The following is a 22,040-nucleotide window of genomic DNA, read 5'->3' on the forward strand; positions in this document are numbered from 1 at the left end:
CTGTTGATTTGTAAGACATGATAACTGAGATTTAAGTACATATATAAATGTAATCAAGTACACTTTCTGACTTTGGAGTGCAAAAATGAAGTTCTTGTTTTCTTAACATTATAATGAATCACTGACCCCAGAAACAATAGGGATTTTCCTCTAGTAGGACTTCAGATGAAAGCCAGAAAACATTTTCAGTTTCTATGTCAATGTGACCTAAAATTTTGACCCCAAAAACTAATGGGATCTTCTTCAAATGGTGCTAAGTCATCCTGTAAAGTTCAAAAGCTGTACCTTTTGACATACCAGTAGTCAGGAAATTAACATAAATTTAGTTGGGTCCCCATGATCTTGTGTAAATTTTGAAAACTCTAGCTGTTATACATGTAATTCATGACAAGAACGTGGAAACCGTTTGCAGTCTCCAAGTCATTTTGATCCTGATCTTTGACTTACTGACCCCCAAAACAATAAGGATCTTCCTAAAGTAGGTTTTAGTCATCATACGAAGTTTGAAAGCTGTAGCTATTGTACAGGAAATGGAAAGTGCTTTTTTTCAAAATGGGCATATAATAATGCCGCATTAAAGGTTTTCAACCAGCAATCATTTTCTTATGGATAAGGTCCCATTCTCCTTCAATTGTTGCATGTAAACAATTTGATGATGTATATTTGCTCTGACTACATCACTCAGTCTCATGGAGTATCATTCATCTCTGAGGAAAAAAGACTTATGAATTCTTACAAATTAATCATTGTAAAATAACCTGAACATGTATGCACAAAATACAAGTCACTCAGCAGTAACATGTATCTCAAGGTGCTTTATCACAATATTCTAATTTACAAGCATGCTAATTATTCTTTATATCACTAAATTGTTTTTATTATACTTCAATTAAATCAGGGTTACCATTTTCTATATGACACTAAACTGTCTTCTATTGTGTTTTTACTTTCCTTTATGTACCGGTAGCAAAATTCTTAATGTTGTAAATTTAAATGTGTGTACCTGAGCAATGGATTTTCTTCACTCTTCACTCTTTAATTCTCATACGGGGAAGGTACAATTAACTTGTGTGGAAAAATTTTGTAGTAGTACTAAATCTAAGTCTGTAAGAAAGAGTTGGACTAAGTAAAATCTATGAAAGTCTATAACTATTAAAAACCCAATAATAAGCAAACAACAGCTGTTTGCATATCAAAGAGGGAATAACTCTATGGCTAAATCAGGAGCAAGAAATACAAACTCACTTTTTGTTGTGCGTCAAGGGAGAACCTCATGTACCAGATGTCACATTCCTTGTAATCAAACCGATGGAGAATGCTCACTTTACCCTCCTTTACCCGCCATTCCTTATCTTCTAACGTACCAGCTTTCCACAGAATTATACAGTTTTCACAAGACTGAAAAAAACATATACCATACATTAGCTGAAAAACAGGACATGACATTGTACCATTTCAAACACTGTTTGAGTTAGAAACCATCTTCCATATTGACACTTATGCAAACTTATAAATTATTACGTTTATATTTCATATTCTGCCGATTGCTACCAGAACAAAACATTAATTTGTTCAAAAAAAACAATTATTGCAAATCCTCATGTTGTAATTATATATACGTTGGGTGAATAAAGTGTCTGTCTGTCTGTATGTATGCCATGTAAGGACATCCTGACAGGTATATGATGTTAATAATGTGAAACAGATTCAGTACGAGGCCATTGGCCTTTGACAAAATAATTATATTTATATTAATCATGTAAATGTGATGATGTATTTACTGTACAAATCGAAAATAAACTTTCTTGTTCCTTTGACAAAGTAACTTAAGCATAAATACATTCCAATAGTAGATAAGACTTATTTCACATTCAGTAAATATAGAAATTTTCTGAATTGATATTAACAAAACAAGTTTTTTGTTGCTGCAAATCTATACTGTATATATCTCTATGAGTTGAAACACTTGATTTGCACCTAATTTCTGTCAAGTATACGACTGTCATTACCTTAGATAACACAAAGTTGCCCAGCCACCTCACGCAGTCTACATAGTTTCTGTGAATATCCCTGGTGGAAAAGTCAGGAAAATTCTGGTTGTGCGTTGGATATGGTCTGCAATATATTCACAATAGTATTAAAATACATATAACAAACTAAAAATGTTTTTAAATACAAGCATATTAAATTCCGGTACAATACCTAATGGCCTAATACATAATTGATTGATTGATTGATTGATTGACTGATGGATGGATGGATCGTTTGATCAATCGCTGGTTTGCTTGCTAATTTTTCAAACCATCTTATTTCAAATAAAGGAAACATAGTGCATTGTTAATATTGTCAAAACATCAGTACAGACAATTTGACAAATCTCTGAGACACAATTCAAACGTGGATACATGCTTCATAATAGCATTTCAACATAATTTATAAGCATTCAAATCTGCTAATGTCAACTCTCATATACATAATTATAATTCATTGATTTTAAACGTGTAAATGTTTACATATGAAACACTTGGTCCTGTGATTTTATTAGGCTTTTATAAACAATGGTTTTATGACTTACTAAGTATAAAATGTAGTGTGCAAATATGAGTGAAATCTGAGTTTTGATCACGCAGTTGATTGTATCTTAATATAAGACTTATTTACTACTTGTGAATAGATTATAGTCTCCCATATTTTTGAAAAGAAACTTCTGCACAGTTGTATATGTGATATTAATTTACCAAACACAACTGAAAAACCACATCATCATTTAATAAAGTTATCCAAGTGGCCATCATTCGCTAAAATACTTTATCTTCATGTATTTATTTCAAATGTGAAAAATCCTCATCAAATGTTCTTAACTTTACTAAATATATAAATTGATTGTGTGCGTAGAGCTACATTCATAATTAAATGTCATGCAGTTACATTAAATTGTTAAAAAACTTTCAAGTTTTTTTATTCAAGTTTTTTAGCAGCCGTACACATTTAAAGGTCCATTACTAAGGGAAAGTGAGTTGGCAATTTTTTTCATAGCCAGTGCATAGACTTCTGCAAGACATAATAATGAAGATTGGCAGGTCAAAATTTACCGAAGGTCTTTGGAACTCAAAGAAATGTATGTGTATTATGTTGAAATTTCAATGAATCGACAGATTGACCCCCCAGGTCTTTTTAACTTTCTTCATACTTCATAGAAAAATAATTGTACATATACTACGATTTATTTCGAATTTCTACATACCAACTTTCATTTTCCAATAAAATGAAATAGTTTCTGTGCTTTTTAAAAGAAATTAAGATGTTCACTTTCCTTAGTATTGGACCTTTAAACTAACTGTATTTAGCAATACATGTATACAGTGTGTACTATTTTAAAACCTATTACATAGAATACATAGTACTGTTAATACTCATAAAACTTTTAATTTTATATATTAGTAACTGTTCACATTTTCAGAATTTGGATCTAACATATATCTTTAGTAGACAAGAACATCAAATGATTTAAAGCTGGTCATTTATTAAAGGGAAGTAACACAAGTCACATTTTACTTGCAACCATGGTGATGATACAGAATCTTTGAAAAGCTTTCATAACAAAAAACATTGTCTAAAATTATGATTATTTAATGAAGTATACAACTTACGCGTTCATTTGTGCTGCATTATATGTGTAAGATTCTTTCATTGCATTAAGTATAACCTGTGTATCAGTTTTCCACATTTTGAGAGAATGGTCCATACCACATGATATAAGCTTGGTACCATGTATGTTGAAATCCTGCAATATACCAACACATCAATATAATATTTTATATTGGGAGACTTTTGAAAAAATTTAGATATGAAAAAGTTAAATACAGTTCTTTTCCAGTTTCCGTAGGACTTCACTTCACAACAAAATAAACTCTGGCACTTTACCGGTACAGCAGTTGTCTGGGTATTGTGTTCACACAAGAAGTCAGCCATTACACTGGTAGTAACACATTTAAACCATGTTCTCGCAATAAACTTATCTACAAAACAGAACTGGTTTTACTGATAAGGCTGTTTTTTTATGAAGCAGACGACTAAAGAGAGGTTAAAATAACCAGCAAACATTCTGCACAGACAAGCTGAGATAAATTAGTATAAACTTAACTCAGGGTAAATGAAACTGTTGTAACGTATATTCTACTCATACTGTGTGTTTAAAGTCTGATAAAAATGTTCATTCATTTTTACCAAACACAAGCATGTTCAATAAAACTGCTCATGTTTGAAGCATTATACAGTAATAAAGTGCTGACTTTACAATATAAAACTTACAGCACTAAGGACCTCATCTCTATGTCCGTCAACACCACCAAATATCACAACACATGTTGACATCTTCACGTTCCATAGTCGCATTGTGTTGTCTAAATATACAACAAGAGGACCATGATGGTCCTGAATCGCTCACCTGCTCCCACATGACCCAGTTTTGAGTATGACGTCGTTTTTCTATTATTTGACATACTGACCTAGTTTTTAAGCTCATGTTACCCAGTTTTGAACTTGACCTAGATATCATCAATATAAAAATTCTGACCAATTTTCATGAAGATCCATTGAAAAATATGACCTCTAGAGAGGTCACAAGGTTTTTCTATTATTTGACCTATTTACCTATTTTTCAAAAATACGTGACCCTGTTTTGAACTTGACCTAGATATCATCAAGGTGAACATTCTCACTAATTTTCATAAAGATCTCATGAAAAATATGGCCTCTAGAGAGGTCACAAGGTTTTTCTGTTTTTATTCCTTCTGGCCTAGTTTTGACCGCACGTGACCCAGTTTCGAAACTGACCTAGTTATCATCAAGGTGAACATTCAGACCAATTTTCATGAAGATCCATTTAAAAATATGGCCTCTAGAGAGGTCAAAAGATTTTTCTAATTTTAGACCTACTGACCTAGCTTTTGACCGCAGTTGACCCAGTTTCAAACCTGACCTAGAAATCATCAAGATGAACATTCAGACAAACTTTCATACAGATCCCATGAAAAGTATGGCCTCTAGAGAGGTCACAAGGTTTTTTTATTATTTGACCTACTGACCTAGTTTTAGATGGCACGTGACCCAGTTTCAAAATTTAACTAGATATCATCAAGGTGAACATTCTGACCAATTTTCATGAAGATCCATTCAAGGGTATGGCCTCTAGAGAGGTCACAATGTTTTTCTATTTTAAGACCTACTGACCTAGTTTTTGATCACAGTTGACCCAGTTTCAAACTTGACCTATATATCATCAAGATAAACATTCAGACCAACTTTCATACAGATCCCATGAAAAATATGGCCTCCAGAGAGGTCACAAGGTTTTTTCATTATTTGACCTACTGACCTACTTTTAGATGACACATGACCCAGTTTCGAACTTGACCTAGATATCATCAAGATGAACATTCTGACCAACTTTTATGAAGATCCATTCATAAGTATGGCCTCTAGAGAGGTCACAAGGTTTTTCTATTTTTAGACCTACTGACCTAGTTTTTGACCGCACGTGACCCATTTTCGAACTTGACCTAGATATCATCAAGATGAACATTCAGACCAACTTTCATACAGATCCCATGAAAAATATGGCCTTTAGAGAGGTCACAAGGTTTTTCTATTATTTGACCTACTGACCTAGTTTTTGAAAGCATGTGACCCAGTTTCGAACTTGACTTAGATATCATCAAGGTAAACATTCTGACCAATTTTCATGAAGATCCCATGAAATATATGGCCTCTAGAGAGGTCACAAAGTTTTTCTATTTTTAGACCTACTGACCTAGTTTTTGACCACACGTGACCCAGTTTCGAACTTGACCTAGATATCATCAAGGTGAACATTCTGACCAATTTTCATAAAGATCCCATGAAAAATGTGACCTCTAAAGTGGTCACAAGCGAAAGTTTACGGACGGACTGACGGACGGACGCACGGATGCTGCGCGATCACAAAAGCTCACCTTGTCACTTTGTGACAGGTGAGCTAAAAATGTATAACACACAAACATGAAAAAGCACCAAGTTCCTTCTAGGTTTAACAAAATATATTAGACCATTTGCTCTTGTCATTGATAACAAAACACTATGTGTTAAACAATTCATTTAGACACATCAGCTTGTGATATGATTTAACTAAATTAATTTCTTGAATTACAGATGACAAGAAATTGCCTTAAATGTAAAATGACTATATGTAAAGAGTTCTAATCTTATATATGGCAATACCTCTGGATACAGACAACAGCATGTTATGATCACTTGGATGAATTTTCAGTTCATTCACTGCAGCTCCATGGCCAATAAAATGCTGAAAATACAATACCCAACCCTGATTAAATTGCATTCATACTGAAAGTTTACCAGAAACAGCTTTGATCTTAAATAGTATGCAATATTATTTGTGCTAGTTCACCATTTCTAAGTATTCATTTTTTTAATGAGTGTGACCATGTGTTTTTAAAATCCCATTTCTATTTTCAAATCAAAGATACTGTGCCATGTCTACACAAAATATGCAGATTTACATAAATAATTTAGGCTAAATATAATAAAAGACAAGAGCAAGCAATGAAGATGGCACCATCCCCAAGGGTGAAATGGCTAGTAGAAAACAGAGGTATTTTCTCTTGATAAAATACAGTCTAATAAACACGGTACAATTTTTTTAATATTTTTACATTCATATTTCTTCAGCAGACTACACCCTGAACAGTCTGCATTGATAGTTTGGTATCTTGGTAAATTCCAGCTATAAATGAAGTTATTTCAGTATAACATTGGTCTGTACATACCAATTAGACAGAAACTAACACATTATCTTATCCATAGGACAATATTTGCATGTGAGAATGGGCAACTTCTCCTAATGAAACCAAGTTGCAGTGTGAATGATTTGAATCATTTTGTTCAAATATTCACAAACACTGCTAGAAGAAAGACCAAAATGTTAGAGATATTACCTTGATACACTGCTGAGAGATAGGACTGATCACTCTAACAATACCCCTCAAGCCCGCTACACACATAAGAGGCTGATTTGTCTCATCATCATATGTCCAGGCTCCACAGTAATAGTTCTCTTCTTGCTGAAAACTGTGTCAAGGACTTTTATTTGCTTCATTTCAATGCCATTTTTTAAGAGCTTTCTATCTAAAAAACCAGCATTCCTGGATTTAACATCAGTATTGACTAGTTCTCCACAAGTACAGACAACTTCCACACATAAAACGTTTGTGGAGGACAAATGACTTTAGGTGAACTGTTTTCCCACAAACTGTCCCAAAGAACATTCCCATATCAGGAATCAAACTTGATTCAGTCTTGTGCTCTACCCACTAAGCTAACTGCAAAATATGTAAAGGTCAGTTGAATACAGTAAATTACAAAACTGCTAAATGCAATATTGATTAAGACCTCACTAGCCAAATTTAACACTTAGCCAAACTAATTATACTTTCAACTTCATAAACATTAATCTTTAACTACAGTGTCAGTGACATTCAAAGGATACAGAAGGGTCTGCATATGCCTGAAGTAATTTGATCTTTCCTTCTGCCAGACATTCATATAGTGTTACCTGAAACATACAAAAATTATAAGTTGACATAAATGCACAAATACTGGAAAATACCATATCAGTAGTAAGTTAATACACTTTTTTTCTTCACTTTGATTGTGGCCAGGGTCCACAGGCAGGATGGAACAAAGGGAAATTTTAAAAGTGATATTTTTTGTACTTCAGAAAAAGAAGTCAAAAACCACCTTGCCTTGTGTTTTGAATGTAAAGCTCTATACACAAACAAGAAAATATATTAAAAAAATGGATTTTTTTCTTAATGTGGGGAAAACGTACTTTTTGAGGGGAAACGCAGTTTAATTTTCAACAAAAAACTGTCAAACAATTGCCCTTTCACTTAAATAGTAATTAACATTTAGTTTAACAGGACATTTATCACTGTCAGGACCTCATGTAACAGACCTCACTCTTTCTGAGAAACCACAACAGTACTAAGGTTCTGATTTCTTCCAATAAAATGAATTGCTTCTTTTTAAACCAAAGGTTGTGGAATATCAAAAATTATTCCTTGGCCTAATCAGTTCTTGAACAGCACTAAAAGCTAAAGGGGCAATTTCAATCATATGAAGCTATATATTAAGGTCTTAATTCAGTTACCATTATACATGTACTTACCCTATTGTGTCCTACTGTAATAAACAGAAGAGGATCATTCTCCCCATGAAAAGTGTTGAATAATATTCCAAATATTGGCTTCTTGTGGTCCTCCTAAACAAATATCAAATTAATAAATCAATATCAAATAGACAGTTTTATGTTTGAGAATCTTGCTAAATGACTAACAAAAACTGACAGTAAAATTTGTTGTTAAAAGAATTTATAATGAACTACAATCATGTACTCATCAAAATTTATTCTGCACTCAATTTATCATTGTGATTAAATTGAAAATGACCTCATTTGTTGATAAATTGAAATTTATTGTGCAAATTTATACCTTAAGCCAGTTCGTACATTTGAATTTGAGTTTTTGCTTTGTCTTCTTATTCTTCCCTCCACGTTTAAGACCTGGTATAGTGGGTGTGTCCGACTGAGTGTCATCTTGAAGTGTGCTTACTGTACTTGACACATCATCCTACAACAACAGTCATTCATATATTCGTTATATATACATCTTTAAAAGTATTGAAGAAATACTGTTTTAAACAGTCTACTCTACTAACTTTTCATTCACTCATTTGTGAGTTTAACTATAAAACAAGAGGACCATGATGGTCCTGAATCGCTCACCTGTCTCCACATGACCCAATTTTCATGAAGATCCATTGAAAAATATGGCTTCTAGAGAGGTCACAAGGTTTTTCTATTATTTGACCTAATGACCTAGTTTTTGAAGGCACATGACCCAGTTTTGAACTTGACCTAGATATTATCAAGGTGAACATTCTGACCAATTTTCATGAAGATCTCATGAAGAGTATTGCCTCTAGAGAGGTCACAAGGTTTTTCTATTTTTATATCTGCTGACCTAGTTTTGACCACATGTGACCCAGTTTCAAACTTTATCTAGATATCATCAAGGTGAACATTCAGACAAATTTTCATAAAGATCCATTGAAAAATATAGCCTCTAGAGTGTCAAAAGGTTTTTCTATTTTAAGACCTACTGACCTAGTTTTTGACCGCAGTTGACCCAGTTTCGAACTTGACCTAGATATTATCAAGATGAATATTCAAACCAACTTTCATACAGATCCCATGAAAATATGGCCTCTAGAGAGGTCACAAGGTTTTTTTATTATTTGACCTACTGACCTAGTTTTTGATGGCACGTGACCCAGTTTCGAACTTGACCTAGATATCATCAAGATGAACATTCTGACTAATTTTCATGAAGATCCATTGAAAAGTATGGTCTCTAGAGAGGTCACAAGGTTTTTCTATTTTTAGACCTACTGACCTAGTTTTTGATCGCAGTTGACCCAGTTTTGAACTTGACCTAGATATCATCAAGATAAACGTTCAGACCAACTTTCATACAGATCCCATGAAAAATATGGCCTCTACAGAGGTCACAAGGTTTTTCTTTTATTTGACATATTGACCTAGTTTTTGGTGGCACGTGACCCAGTTTCGAACTTGATCTAGATATCATCAAGGTGAACATTCTGACCAATTTTCATGAAGATCCATTGAAAAGTACGGCCTCTAGAGAGGTCAAAAGGTTTTTCTATTTTTAGACCTACTGACCTAGTTTTTGAACGCAGTTGACCCAGTTTCGAACCTGACCTAGATATCATCAAGATGAACATTCAAACCAACTTCCATACAGATCCCATGAAAAATATGGCCTCTAGAGAGGTCACAAGGTTTTTCTATTATTTGACCTACTGACCTAGTTTTTGATAGCACGTGACCTAGTTTCAAACTTGACCTAGATATAATCAAGGTAAACATTCTGACCAATTTTCATAAAGATCCATTGAAAAGTATGGCCTCTAGAGAGGACACAAGTTTTTTTTTTTTAAGACCTTCTGACCTAGTTTTCGATCGCACGTGACCCAGTTTCGAACTTGACCTAGATATCATCAAGATGAACATTCTGACCAACTTTCATAAAGATCCCATGAAAAATGTGACCTCTAGAGTGGTCACAAGCAAAAGTTTACGGACGGACGCACAGACGGACGATGGACGCCAAGCGATCACAAAAGCTCACCTTGTCACTTTGTGACAGGTGAGCTAAAAATGGAAAACATTTTTGAAGTCTTGGATGCTTGAAATACTTCACAGATTACTTCCAGATCATACCAAAAGATATACATAAATTGATTATATTGCAAGTGGAAAACACAAAAAAATCACAACAGAAAAAATCCCCCTTCTCTATCTGATCACAGCAAACAAAATCCCACCTTTGATTTTTTAAGTTATATCGTATCTATCTGTCTATCTTCGTATACTGCTTAACTCCTCTTTCAGATATTATTAGCAGATGCGCAGTCAGTGCAAGAGAAATATTTTCACAAAAGTATTGACAAGAAGATGTCAAAGTGATAAAGTGAGACTGAAAACAGTTAAAAATGTTAGATACAAAGACAAGAGTTGTAAAATCTGGTGCAGCTAATTGCATGTATGTTAGCATACTGCCTGCTTGAAAGATTCAAGCATAGGCAGTAGAACAATTTCAGATTTAAAAATCATCTATGTGAGGTTGTTCCATAATTTGTAGTAATTGGAAACTGTATGGATTTGTCTATAGGCCTGGGTATGTGTGTGACGAGTCAGTCTCCTTGTCTCTCAAAATATGCTGAGACTCGTATCCATTTAAAATGGAAGTGGCTAGGGGTCAGTAACCGGACCTCTGGACCCGGAGTCTAGAGGTCCAGTAATCAATTACATGTAGTATTATGTACTGTGTTACCAGTGTATAAGGCATTATTATCCGTAAAGTTTTGTTAAGTTGTCATAAAGTTGCTGTTATTACGTTCTTTTTGTAAACATTTTAAATATAATTAGCTCTAACTCGGGTTCGGGCATATTGAATATGACATTTTAACGGCCAATTTTAACAGCAATTTCCGGAAGTCATTGTTATTTATTTACTCAAGCAATTAACCAAATTCAAGAAATCATAATCCATGTCTTAAATACTAAAAAAAACATTATGTATTAAAGTTTATTATTTTAATTCATCAGTCCCGAGAGAAAAAACAAGAATCTGATTACGGCGTACAAATTGCTATTTATTTTGTATCACATTTGCTATCATATTTTTCCTGGAATAAAAGAATTATAAATACTTCTGTTTCCTGTCACTTACAAGGTATTTAAAACAACAAGAACAAAATCGAGAGCAAACTTTTGAAATATATTCATATCCCTTTTTAAAGTAATTAAAATATTGATTCCTCTTTGTAAATACCGTGCAGTATTCATATTCATTATCGGACCTCTAGCCAGCCCCAGGGATCACTTTTGGCCGGATTCCGCGATATTCTCGCATTATTTTGGCGAAAATCGCATAAATTTTGCTCAAATGCGCTTAAAAATCGCATCCGCGTGGCCGTAGATCTTTTGCCGAAATTGCAACTTTTCGCTGAAATGTGGTCTTGCCGTTACTTAGTTTTCGTGTGACGTTCATTTAGGCGCTTGAATTTCGCTTTTATCTCCATAGAACGTCCAATGATTATGACTACCAGACAAAAATAATCTGTTTTCGCGATGTTTCAAAATACCATTGAAACAGAAATTTAAGCATTTGGAAGGACAAACTTTCTGCCTCCATTCGCACGGACGAATAGCGATGAGAATAACAAGATGGTGGAGAAACCTCCGCTGAAGTCCCTTCATAAAAAACGCTGAACGCCCGAATTTCCATACGAAATGGTTGAGTGTAAGGTCATAAATGAGTTTGACTTTAACATTGTTTTGACCTAATGGAAGTGTATCAAGTCCAGAAAGATTAAAACATAACTGAACTTCAACTTTGACAAAGCAGCTTTGAAGAAAAATCATTAGGGGAATAAGGCATGTGGACCCAAGACTTGGTTACAACTTTCATCAACCTATTCAGCAATTCTTTGCACTGAATTTTAAGAGTTATAAAAGGTGTCTCTGAAAGGATATAATTTGTTTATTTACAAGATAATTGTTCTTACAAATAAACAGATGTTTGTTTTTCAGTGTAATAAAAGCTGTCTGCCGATGTAAAATCCCATTATAAAAAGAAAAAATCCCATTCATTTTGTCAAAAATCTCACTGATTCAAGGCAAATGGGAATTAATCTCATAATAGTATCTGCCAAAAGTGATCCCTGCAGCCCTATACGGATTGTCTATAAGTCTGGTAACCAGACCTCTAGACTCCGGGTCTAGAGGTCCAGTTACCGGACCCCTAGCCACTGCCATTTAAAATTGGTCATAAATCAACATAAAAATGATTTTTTTTTTAATCTAAATGTAAATATATACATATATATATTTAACTTTCTATTTTAAAAACATCAAAGGGGAATTTTTTTCACCGTTGTCAAACTGAGCAGTGAGAATTTTTGGTGTGAATTTTGTCCTACATTAATTAAAATTTAATTATATATGAATCGATTTGAGTACGAATTTAGATCAGAAACAACAAAGAAAGAAAAAGACTTCTATAAAATTTCAATATTATGACACATTGTTAAACGTTTATCACGTTTTGTTAGATACCGTATCATCCCCTGAACCATCATTTTGTTGTATAATTGATAAACGCGGACGTTTATTCAAAACCGGCATTGTTTGTGTGCCTTCTTCACTGTCCGACATTTTGATCAGATCATGTAGTCACGTGATTGACATGTGCTTCCAATCTTTCCCGCCAAACGTTGCCAGCGGAGATTTGACACGCTACGCTTGCGCAGAAAGAAAACAATCCAATATGTCCGACACCTGTCAAAAGAACAATTGACAATAATCCGGTAACTGGAACAGGTGATTGATCTTTAATTTTTTAATCGTGTAATGATTAATCTATTGGCATCCTTTAGAAATAAGCGAAACTGTGAGATTCACTCATAATTTGCAATGTCGGAATGTGCAAAAAGGCGGTGCCCATAATTTGTTTAGTCTTAGACTTGTGTGTACGTTTGCTGTGCACTTGCAGTGCTTCTTCCAACGATTCCAATAGTGTCCTCTTTAAATTTTAAATGATCTGGTTGCTGTCCCAATCGTAGGTTACCTGACCCCAATGACCCGTTGTGTCCGCTATGGCCATTCCCTAAGTTATAAATTATAGGTAAATTACTGCAACCACTGACTATTACAAGTTTTCTTATTTTCCGAGAACAGTGTACCATTGGAACCAATTGACTTCCCCCAAGTGTTGCTCACCACCCTACCCCAGAGCAGTTCAGTGCTGCAGTTTGCAGCCTAGAACATGTCTCGCCCTAGTTATCCTGCAATCTCAAGTTTTACCACCAAAGGTATTTTTAGTTTCTTCCACTGTAAATTTTTATGCCTCCGAAGGGAGGCATATAGTTTTTGAACCGTCTGTCAGTCTGTTAGTCTGTCAGTCTGTCCGCAATTTTCGTGTCCGGTCCATATCTTTGTCATCGATGGATGGATTTTCAAATAACTTGGCATGAATGTGTACCACAGTAAGACGACGTGTCGCGCGAAAGACCCAGGTCCGTAGCTCAAAGGTCAAGGTCACACTTAGACGTTAAAGGTCATTTTTCATGATAGTTGGGTGTGTCCGGTCCATATCTTTGTCATCCATGGATGGATTTTCAAATAACTTGGCATGAATGTGTACCACAGTAAGACGACGTGTAGCGTGCAAGACCCAGGTCCGTAGCTCAAAGGTCAAGGTCACACTTAGACGTTAAAGGTCATTTTTCATGATAGTGCATTCGTGTCCGGTCCATATCTTTGTCATCCATGGATGGATTTTCAAATAACTTGGCATAAATGTGTACCACAGTAAGACGACGTGTCGTGCGCAAAACCCAGGTCCGTAGCTCAAAGGTCAAGGTCACACTTAGACGTTAAAGGTCATATTTCAACATAGTGCATTGATGGGCGTGTCCGGTCCATATCTTTGTCATTCATGCTTGGATTTTAAAAATATTGGGCATGGATGTGTACCACAGTAAGACGACGTGTCGCGCGCAAGACCCAGGTCCGTAGGTCAAAGGTCCTAAACTCTAACATTGGCCATAACTATTCATTCAAAGTGCCATCGGGGGCATGTGTCATCCTATGGAGACAGCTCTTGTTATCACTAAATTCTTTCTCTTTTTGATTTTGATGCGCAAAATGTCTACATTCCCACAAGGGGTTTGACGTCAACAGCAGATAGATAGATAGTACAGTAGTCCGATTGTAAAAGACCAAGTCACCAACTTTTATCAGGTCTCAGAAAAGTCTTAAGTTAGCTCTATATCTAAACCCAGTCATATATAGCTAGAATTAGGTATAAAACCAATAACAATAATGCAAAATATGTCAAAATCAAATGCAATGTGTTCATGCATAATCGTCACAGTCCCAATGGTTTATAACATGAAAAACAATAACACAAAACTAAGATATTTGCAGTCACATTTTCAATGGATGCAGCAATGTCTTATGCTTAATCATTGAAGAATGCATTAAGAAATTACTTTTCACTGTCTCTTCACAAATTAGACTGTTTGCTGACGATACTGCTGTGCACCTGACCAACTCCCTCTTCAGATCCCATATTTCACGAGAACACCTTACCAGGATGGAGGTCTCGGAGATAGAATTTGATTTGGAGTTTAACCCATCAAAATGTCAGGTTCAGCATGTAACCAAGAATAAATATACCATACATAAGTATCCTGCCCATTGACATATCCTTAATTATAGCTCCAACAAATTCAAAATATCTCCTTAAAAACAAAGAGCTATAAAAATAAATAGATCGGCAACTTGAAAAGCATATCTCGCCAACCACGTGGGAACTGAATGAGAACTTGTTTTACTGGTGTATGAAACAGACAGCAGAAGGATAAAATTTGTGTCTCGAAAAACTTTCTATCAGATCGTTTGTTTATAATGATAATGGTGTTTTTTAAAGATACAAGATACACAAGATACAAATTTTATTTAAAGTCGGTGTTAATATACAGACAACATTAGCTATGTATAGCTATTGACCGACATTTAAATGTTACTAGTACATTTAAATGCTACTAGTATTTTCTGCACGGGGAAGGAATGAATTTATGATTGCATGGAAGTCTGAGAAATCAACAGTTGTCGTTTGAAAATGGACCCGATTCGGTTTATTACACGCCAGCGGTATCGCCAGTGTAATACTTAAACAAGTGTCTGTTGATTTGATCACAAGTGGGAGGTTGATCATGACCAGCCTATGACCCCTATTGATTTTGAGGTCTGTCGGTCAAGGTCACAGTGACCTGGAACAGTTAAACTGTTTCTGGATGATAAATCAAGAACGCTTGGGCCTAGGATCATGAAAGTTGATAGGGAGAATGATCATGACCAGCAGATGAACCCTATTGATTTTCATGCCAGTAGGTCAAAGGTCATTCAAGGTCACAGTGATTCAGAACAGTTAAACGGTTTCCGGATGATAACTCAAGAATGCATGCGCCTCGGATCATGAAACTTTATAGGGAGGTTGGTCATGACCAGTAGATGACCTCTATTGATTTTGAGGTCAGTATGTCAAAGGTCAAGGTCACAGCGACCAGTAAGTCAAAGGTCAAGGTCAAAGTGACCCAGAACAGTTAAACCGTTTCAGGACGATAACTTGAGAAGGCTTGTGCTTAGGATCACGAAACTTAATAGGGAGGTTGAATATGACCAGCAGATGACCCCTATTGATTTTGAGGTCAGTAGGTCAAAGGTTTAGATCACATTGACCCAGAATAGTAGAACTTTTGTGTACATTGACCAAATAATTTCTGTTCCTTGTGCAATTACTGAATGCATCAAGGGGCCATTTCTTGTTCTACAAGCTCTTGTTTACTTTCATTTTTATGTCTCCCTTCTTAATATATAATATTGTTTACCTGGTACAGATATAGATTTCTTATATGGAAATGCTTCATGAATAATTGAAGCAACATTACTCCTCTGTGAAGTAGTCTTGACTACATTTTAATTAAATCTTTTTAGAATGGAACAACATTAGATTATTGACTTCAGGCAGTATAGAAAAGAGAGATTGGGGCTATTATTGATTGGAAATATGGTGTAATCGGTAAATGTTTTAAAGCATTCCTTCAAGGGTTGCTTGTTATATAGTAATTTTTTGTGTTGGCTAATCCAGGTTAGTAAAGTTGTGAACATTTTTCCTGAATGATATGTAAAAGAATATTTTTTTCAGTTGTGTTTGAGCAGAAGGATCATGTTTAGACCCATAGTGTGACAAAAACAGCAGTTTTTTTGTTAGAATGAATGTGCAAAGATTTTTTCTTACACTTTTTTCGTTAAATTATTTATTGTATTAGTTTGTTTACTTATTAATGTTATTTTTTAATTTTTTATTGTCGAGCCCACTTGCAGTGAGCTCAATATAGTCGTCACTTTTGGCAGTTCGGTGTATGTGCGTGCATCCGTCCAATTTCGCCTGGACCATAACTTTGACATGTATGGACCAATCTTGTTTATATTTGGCATGAATGTTTACCTCAATGAGAAGGAGTGTCATGCGCAAACCCCATGTTCCTATCTCAAAGGTCAAGGTCACAGTTTGAGGTCAAAGGTCAAATTGAAGTGTGTCCGGACGATAACTTTGACATGCATGGACCAATCTTGTTTATATTTGGCATGAATGTTTACCTCAGTGAGAAGGAGTGTCATGCGCAAACCCCATGTTCCTATTTCAAAGATCAAGGGCACAGTTTGAGGTCAAAGGTCAAATTGAAGTTTGTCCGGAGCATTTCTTCTTCATGCATGGTGGGATTTTGATGTAACTTGGCATGAGTGTTCACCATTATGAGACGGAGTGTCATGCACAAGAACCAGGTCCCTAGGTCTAAGGTCAAGGTCACACTTAGAGGCCAAAAGTGCTGGTGGTCTCGACATTCTGCCCGTGGGCTTGCAGAATGTATTTCTAGTTGTTCATTGCATCAGTATTTGAAAATTCAGTATTGCCATGTACATATGGACAAAAGTTTTGCCCAGTAAACAAGAAATGAAAAAGTCAAATCCATTTATTTACAGACAATATTCTAAAGTTTTAATGAATTTGATACAATACACATTTATGTGGCACCAAAGTCAGCTTAAAAAATTGACCAACAATTGCAGTGTATATTGTGTGTGTCCAATGTTCGTTTTTACAAGAGCTACAGTCATCTTCATCTCAAAGATGATACTAGTTTCTGCAGGAACCACTTACTCTGGTAAAACACCACATTCTCCATGCTGATACAGTTCCTTAACTGTTCTACATTATGCAGGTTGTTGTCACACAGTTTCCACTTCAGATACTGCCCCATGTGGTTCTGGGACGATCTGTGTATGAAAAGAATTGGAACCACTGCCTTACCCTTGCATGATCGTAAGAGGCAACTAATTGGGTCTTAACACTTGGTTTTGCAGTGATTCCAGCAGGTGTGCAAATTTTGATTCCATACCTCATGTTTTTATTTTGATGTAAATGAGATGTGGAACCAAAATTTGTAGTCCTGTTTGGCTTCATATAACCTATACTGTGTTGGTGCGCCGTAAAACCCAAATAAATAAATAAAACTTCAGATACAAGCTCTTTTATTAACTGTGGACACACAAGGTAGTGGTGGTACAAAAATGAATGAAATACATGTACTTGTTTTTGAATATGGTGAGGTAATGAATTGATTTGATTATTGCATTTCATAATAGGTAATATTCATGATGATCTTTGATTCTTTATATTTTGTGTTAACTGTGCAAAAGTCTCGTCCTTACCTGTATTATCAGTTCCAGAGCACTAGACGACTTTTGGGGACAGGTACCCATACCCTCAGGAAGGGGAATTTTTCGTCGTTTTAAGACAAAAAAGGGGAAGTTTTTAGCCATATAAATGATAATGCTACTACTTTTCACATTTATTAATACTGTTTTCAATCATTTCTAACTAATATAACTGTATTACAGCAGTAACCTTCCTTAGAGGCACTATATTATAACTTGAAAGATAGTTCATATCTAGTTGTGTCAAACAACCTATTATCAGGGGAATTTTCTTCTGAGAAAGGGGGGAAAAAACATATTATTTTAGGAGGGGAATGGGGTCCATATTGGGCCCCAAAAACTGCCAAACGAGTGCCCTGAGTTTATTCATAACAGTACATTGGTATCATGACTAATGATGACAATCCCAGAAAATTATCAGTCTATCTCCAGAATTGGACTGTTGCATGATACAATGTGTTATTAGATATTGCATGTGTTGAATCACATTAAATATTAAAGACTTAGGTATGCTCCACCACACTGAGATTTGTCCCAGACTATTTTAGCAACATGCAAACAGACTGGTGGCTTTCTTTTAAAACCAGTAATTGAGTCATACATTTTAATGATGACCAGACAGCTTTTTTCCTGCTTTGGTTCATGACTGACTAAATTAATGTAATAATTTGTGAAAGCAAACATCATTTTATCAAAACAAGAAGTAAGAAAAGTTTTGCATTTTCTAAAGCATTAGTTGGATAATAATTGAAATATCAACAAGTGGCAAAGTCCAAGTGATTTTTCTACTAGTTTAGTAAATAATTGAACATACTGGAATGTTATTTCTATTATTATGTCTCCCCCAGGAGACATATTGTTTTTGCCCTGTCCGTCCGTCCTTCCGTCCGTCCGTCCATCCGTACGTCACACTTAATTTCCGAGCAATAACTGGAGAACCGTTTGACCTAGAACCTTCAAACTTCATAGGGTTGTAGGGCTGCTGGAGTAGACGACCCCTATTGTTTTTGGGGTCACTCCCTCAAAGGTCAAGGTCACAGGGGCCCGAACATTGAAAACCATTTCCAATCAATAACTGAAGAACCACTTGACCCAGAATGTTGAAACTTCATAGGATGATTGTACATGCAAAGTAGATGACCCCTATCGATTTTGGGGTCACTCCATTAAAGGTCAAGGTCACAGGGGCCCGAACATTGAAAACCATTTCCGGTCAGTAACTTGAGAACCACTTGACCCAGAATGTTGAAACTTCATAGGATGATTGGTCATGAAGAGTAGATGACCCCTATTGATTTTGGGGTCACTCTGTCAAAGGTCAAGGTCACAGGGGCCTGAACATGGAAAACCATTTCCGATCAATAACTAGAGAACCACTTGACCCAGAATGTTGAAATTTCATAGGATAATTGGTCATGAAGAGTAGATGACCCCTATTGATTTTGGGGTCACTCTGTCAAAGGTCAAGGTCACAGAGGCCTGAACATGGAAAACCATTTCCGATCAATAACTAGAGAACCACTTGACCCAGAATGTTGAAACTTCATAGGATGATTGGTCATGCAGAGTAGATGACCCCTATCGATTTTGGGGTCACTCTGTCAAAGGTCAAGGTCACAGGGGCCTGAACATGGAAAACTATTTCCGGTCAGTAACTTGAGAACCACTTGACCGAGAATGTTGAAACTTAATAGGATGATTGGTCATGCAGAGTAGATGACCCCTATCGATTTTGGGGTAACTCCATTAAAGGTCAAGGTCACAGGGGCCTGAACATTGAAAACCATTTCCGGTCAGTAACTTGAGAACCACTTGACCCAGAATGTTGAAACTTAATAGGATGATTGGTCATGCAGAGTAGATGACTCCTAACGATTTTGGGGTCACTCTGTGAAAGGTCAAGGTCACAGGGGCCTGAACATTGAAAACCATTTCCAGTCAGTAACTTGAGAACCACTTGACCCAGAATGATGAAATTTCATAGGATGATTGGTCATACAGAGTAGATGACCCCTAATGATTTTAGGGTCACTCTGTTAAAGGTCAAGGCCACAGGGGCCTGAACATTGAAAACCATTTCCGATCAATAACTTGAGAACCTCTTGACCCAGAATGTTGAAACTTCATATGATGATTGTTCATGCAGAGTAAATGACCCCTAATGATTTTGGGGTCACTCTGTTAAAGGTCAAGGTCACAGGGGCCTGAACATTGACAACCAGTTCCGATCAATAGCTTGAGAACCTCTCGACCCAGAATGTTGAAACTTCATAGGATGATTGAACATGCAGAGTAGATGACCCCTATTGTTTTTGGGGTCACTCCATTAAAGGTCAAGGTCACAGGGGCCTGAACATTGATAACCAGTTCCGATCAATAACTTGAGAACCACTTGACCCAGAATGTTGAAACTTCATAGGATGATTGAACATGCAGAGTAGATGACCCCTATTGATTTTGGGGTCAGTCTATTAAATGTCAAGGCCACAGTGGCCTGTTCATGTAAAATCAGTTTTTGGAAATAACTTGAGAACCACTTGACCTACAATGTTGAAACTTAATAGGATGATTGGACTTGCAGAGTAGATGACCCCTATTTATTTTGAGGTCACTTGATCAAAGGTCAAGGTCACAGAAGCCTGAACAGTGACTTGAGAACCACTAGGCCAGGAGTGTTGAAATTTAGCGGGATGATTGGACATGCCAAGTAGATGATCCCTATTGCAGCCAACCATCAGTGTCTCTTTGACTTTTGCTCCTAACCCCTATTGACTTCTTGCTTATAGGACTTTGCATTGGGGGAGACATGCGCTTTTTTACAAAAGCATTTTCTAGTTTTATTTGACTTAATGTATGTTGTTGATAAGTTTGTGTTATTTCTTACACAATGGACAAATAAGGTGTGTTGGTATGTAGGATCTAGAAGTGCCTTTCACCCTTAGCCTGCTGGCAGCAAGTGTTTCTACCTTTGTGACCTGAGTGCAGACAAAGATCAGCCTGCACATCCATGCAGGCTGATCACGTTCTGCACTGTTCCCTATTCAGTCAGTAATTTTTCAGTGAACACCCCTTAAAATAATATATGGTATTGCCCAAATTGAATGATGGACCATTCCATTTTAGAAATTTAGCTGGGTAAAGGTTAATAAATTAACACACAGCTTTCCTTTTTCAGGTGTACATCTTTTATTTCAAAAAGAGAGAATTTTGCAGAAAAAAAATCTTAGACCTTCAAAAACAAGAAACGAGACAAAATGGCTGACATGTCACGGTTAGATACTTTAATGAAGACTCGGAGCAAAATGAAGCACCACTCTAAGCTTGCAATCACCGGAGACAACAGTAAGGTGTTGGGACGGATTACTGACATGAGGACGGAGAAAGTGAGAGAGTCCGGGAAGTTCCATACAAATAAGATGAAAACACACAACAGTGCTTGGACACCAGTTGTGAACAGAGCTGCAAATGAACAGGTATTTTAGCTTCTTTGTTTACTTCCAAGAATTTGTTTTTAAATAATGATGATACTGATGTACAAAGAAGTCACACATATATATGTAGAAATACTTGTTAAATTGTAAAAAGAAATATGTTGTTCTAAGACAGCAACCTTCAACAGTGTAATGATATTATGTCTGTTAGCATATACATCATGAAACTGTTAGCATTGAGCTGAAAATACCTTAATATATCTATTATTTGTATTACAGATATTTTTGGAAAGGAGAGATCTTGTTTCAAACTGGGTAAGTAAGCATCTTCAGGGTTCGCACAGGCTTGAAAAGTACTTGAAAATGAAGGGCAGTCTTGAAAAGTCCTTGAAAACACAATTTGTCTTGAAAAGTGCTTGAAAATTGCCCAAAGACCTTGAAAAGTACTCGAATTTCTTATTTTCTCGTATGCTAGACAATTAAAATCTCCCCAAAAACCAAAAGTAAATCTTTTAGAATAAAATGGCAAGTTTCGAACAATGGGCAGAGCTACGAAAACGCCGTAATAAAAAAGGTCGAATGTGTTCGGGACGAAAGCAAAGTTTGGGTACCAAGGTTTC

At 35.9% G+C, this 22,040-nt stretch overlaps 2 protein-coding genes across 4 annotated transcripts in view; one reads left to right on the forward strand and one right to left on the reverse strand.

The window, feature by feature from the left end:
* LOC123550927 (polycomb protein EED-like) overlaps positions 1–12,918 on the reverse strand; it is a 40,399-nt gene extending 27,481 nt beyond the window's left edge. The window contains exons 1-10 of the mRNA XM_045339431.2: positions 12,761–12,918; positions 8,547–8,684; positions 8,225–8,317; positions 7,544–7,609; positions 6,993–7,118; positions 6,259–6,340; positions 4,312–4,403; positions 3,651–3,784; positions 2,010–2,115; positions 1,246–1,398 (exon numbers count right to left, since the gene is read on the reverse strand). Coding sequence (XP_045195366.2) covers positions 1,246–1,398; positions 2,010–2,115; positions 3,651–3,784; positions 4,312–4,403; positions 6,259–6,340; positions 6,993–7,118; positions 7,544–7,609; positions 8,225–8,317; positions 8,547–8,684; positions 12,761–12,859 — 1,089 coding nt within the window. The 5' untranslated portion in view covers positions 12,860–12,918. The remainder of the gene's footprint in view (positions 1–1,245; positions 1,399–2,009; positions 2,116–3,650; positions 3,785–4,311; positions 4,404–6,258; positions 6,341–6,992; positions 7,119–7,543; positions 7,610–8,224; positions 8,318–8,546; positions 8,685–12,760) is intronic.
* Positions 12,919–12,926: 8 nt separating this feature from the next.
* Positions 12,927–22,040, forward strand: part of LOC123550926 (epithelial cell-transforming sequence 2 oncogene-like) — a 39,104-nt gene continuing 29,990 nt past the window's right edge. The window contains exons 1-3 of one of the 3 annotated variants that reach the window (XM_045339428.2): positions 12,927–13,024; positions 21,165–21,462; positions 21,700–21,735. In XM_045339428.2, the coding sequence (XP_045195363.2) occupies positions 21,244–21,462; positions 21,700–21,735 (255 nt within the window). In that variant the 5' untranslated portion in view covers positions 12,927–13,024; positions 21,165–21,243. Of the gene's footprint in view, positions 13,025–16,216; positions 16,290–21,164; positions 21,463–21,699; positions 21,736–22,040 lie in introns of those variants that run through there. The other 2 variants (XM_045339429.2, XM_053540295.1) reach the window with 2 other exon arrangements.

Source organism: Mercenaria mercenaria, chromosome 4 (genome assembly GCF_021730395.1).
Source record: "Mercenaria mercenaria strain notata chromosome 4, MADL_Memer_1, whole genome shotgun sequence".
Taxonomy (NCBI): Eukaryota; Metazoa; Mollusca; class Bivalvia; order Venerida; family Veneridae; genus Mercenaria; species Mercenaria mercenaria.